We start from the raw sequence: 2500 nt of genomic DNA, 5'->3' as shown, positions 1-2500 counted from the left end.
ATAGGATATTGAGTGTGGAAAGACTGATTTCTATCAGCCAACTGAAAGACATAATGTAACAGCATGCGCCAGCTGACTAGGCTACAGTAGCCTACAAGCAAGTGCAGGTCGGTCAGCAGCGTCACCCTCTCCCCCCTCTCTCTCCACGTTAGCGCAAGTGACTGTTCCCAGCCTTTATGCTGACAATTTTAAATTAAAGGGACACTGTGAGATTTTTAGTTGTTCATTTCCAGAATTCATGCTGCCCACTCACTAATGTTACCTTTTTCATGAATACTTACCACCACCATCAAATTCTAAATATTCATTATGACTGGAAAAATTTCACTTTTCATACATGAAAAGGGGGATCTTCTCCATGGTCCGCCATTTTGAATTTCCTAAAATAGCCATTTTAAGCTGCACAAATGACTGTAATTGGACCATACTAGTTAATATTTGTTTATTACTTAGTAAACTTTCATGTAAAGATCAAATTTGGCAATAGGGAGCCTAGTTTCAATGAGCAGCATAGTTGCAGTACCTTTTTTGACCATTTCCTGCACAGTGTCCCTTTAAATGAACATGAATTTACAAACAATGACAGATTAGCAGAACAAAGTAGACTATGACTTACGTTACAGTAGCCTAGTGTAGGCTATATCCACGTGGCATTGAATGGGGATTCCGGACGGCAAAATGCGAGATAATTGAACATATCCATCAGATTCACTGTGCTGTCCTTAACTGCAGGCCTAATTATATGTAGCTAGTTAAACTCTGATGGACGGAAGGGGACTTTGTGCTGTTGCCTAGTTAACATTGATGTTTAACACTATAACAAAAATAAAATTTGACTGTTTTAAAAGGCTCAGCTTCACAGGAGTTTTGTGAAACATTCTTGTGCATACACTTCTAAAAAAACGATCTTTTAAAATTATTTGTTACCTTAACTTTCACATTTTAACATAACATAACCCTATCACTTGTTCACTTAAAATTGAATTTGACTTCAGATTTTACTTCTATGCTTCTCACGGCCGGCAGTTTCATGATAGGAAGCAACTGATTCATAAGCGCAAAACTCGCAGAAAGCGGTATCAAAATAAAAGGCCGATTCGTTCTCAGTGTGTCATTAACCAAAATAGTCATACTACAATGACCTAATAGTCCCATTACCTGAGTGTAGCTGTTTTATTTTTACACGTCAAATGTGTTATAGCATGTAATATTTGAATATTTGTCAACTTAAAAGTTAGGACTTAGTTCTCCCTTTTTGTGAAATAAATGGAAGCATGTTAAAATCATTGATATCTTTCCTCTTTCAGTTGGGTTAAATGAAGTCAAATTCAACATACCCATGATAAGCTTACATTTTCATTCAAATTTGTATATAATACATTTTATTTAAAAAAAAAAAAAAAAAAAAAAACAGAACCGTACAAAAACGAAAACCGTGACCTTGAAACCGTGATATGGACCGAACCGTGACATTTGTGAACCGTACCACCCCTGCTGTATGTACATTGTGGTGTATTAGAGCAGAGAGAATGTGTGTGTGTGTGTGTGTGTGTGTGTGTGTGTGTGTGTGTGTGTGTGTGTGTGTGTTTTACCTTCTGCGGTATGCTGTGGTGAATGAGGGCTGTGTGTACTTCTGCTGAGAGGCAAAGAGGAGACTGGAGACTGCCCCCCTCACACACACCGTCAACACACTCGCTCTCATCACTACTCGACGCCTCCTCCCACTCATCATCAGATGGATCTACACACACACACACACACACACACACACACACACACACACACACACACACACACACACACACACACACACACACACACACACACACACACACACACACACACACACACACACACACACACACACACACAGTCAACGTCATCCAAAAACATTTGCCAGATTTGTAAAAAGTGTAAGTACTTGTGCATAGTTCATACTGCATGTTTGAATACGTCTAAACACAAACACAAATGCATGTCAACATTGTATTACTTAAAATTGCATTACTTACAGTATACAGTGTCTACTTAGATATATCTGACCAAGTGTGCACACACAAGAACACACACACACACACACACACACACACACACACACACACACACACACACACACACACACACACACACACACACACACACACACACGTCACCTTCTGAGCAGCACATGTTGACGATGACCTCGAGTGACGTCTGTTGAGCCAATAGGAGAGCACCAGCCTCTCTCAGCTCCTGCTTCCCCTTCTACACACACACACACACACACACACACACACACACACACACACACACACACACACACACACACACACACACACACACACACACACACACACACACACACACACACACACACACACACACATACAGACAGACAGACAGACAGACAGACAGACAGACAGACAGACAGACAGACAGATAGACAGACACACACACACACACACACACACACACACACACACACACGCACACAATCACAAAATACACGTGCACAAAACAC

The 2500-nt window shown here is 40.6% G+C and overlaps 1 protein-coding gene across 1 annotated transcript in view; it reads right to left on the bottom strand.

Moving 5' to 3' along the window:
• Positions 1 to 2500, bottom strand: part of heatr3 (HEAT repeat containing 3) — a 13560-nt gene that overhangs the window by 6392 nt on the left and 4668 nt on the right. The window contains exons 9-10 of the mRNA XM_063189574.1: positions 2154 to 2244; positions 1593 to 1741 (exon numbers count right to left, since the gene is read on the bottom strand). Coding sequence (XP_063045644.1) covers positions 1593 to 1741; positions 2154 to 2244 — 240 coding nt within the window. The remainder of the gene's footprint in view (positions 1 to 1592; positions 1742 to 2153; positions 2245 to 2500) is intronic.

Source organism: Engraulis encrasicolus, chromosome 23, assembly GCF_034702125.1.
Source record: "Engraulis encrasicolus isolate BLACKSEA-1 chromosome 23, IST_EnEncr_1.0, whole genome shotgun sequence".
In the NCBI taxonomy this organism is placed as follows: domain Eukaryota; kingdom Metazoa; phylum Chordata; class Actinopteri; order Clupeiformes; family Engraulidae; genus Engraulis; species Engraulis encrasicolus.
Note: the sequence above shows the minus strand (reverse complement) of the source record. Positions and strands in the feature narration are given on the sequence as shown.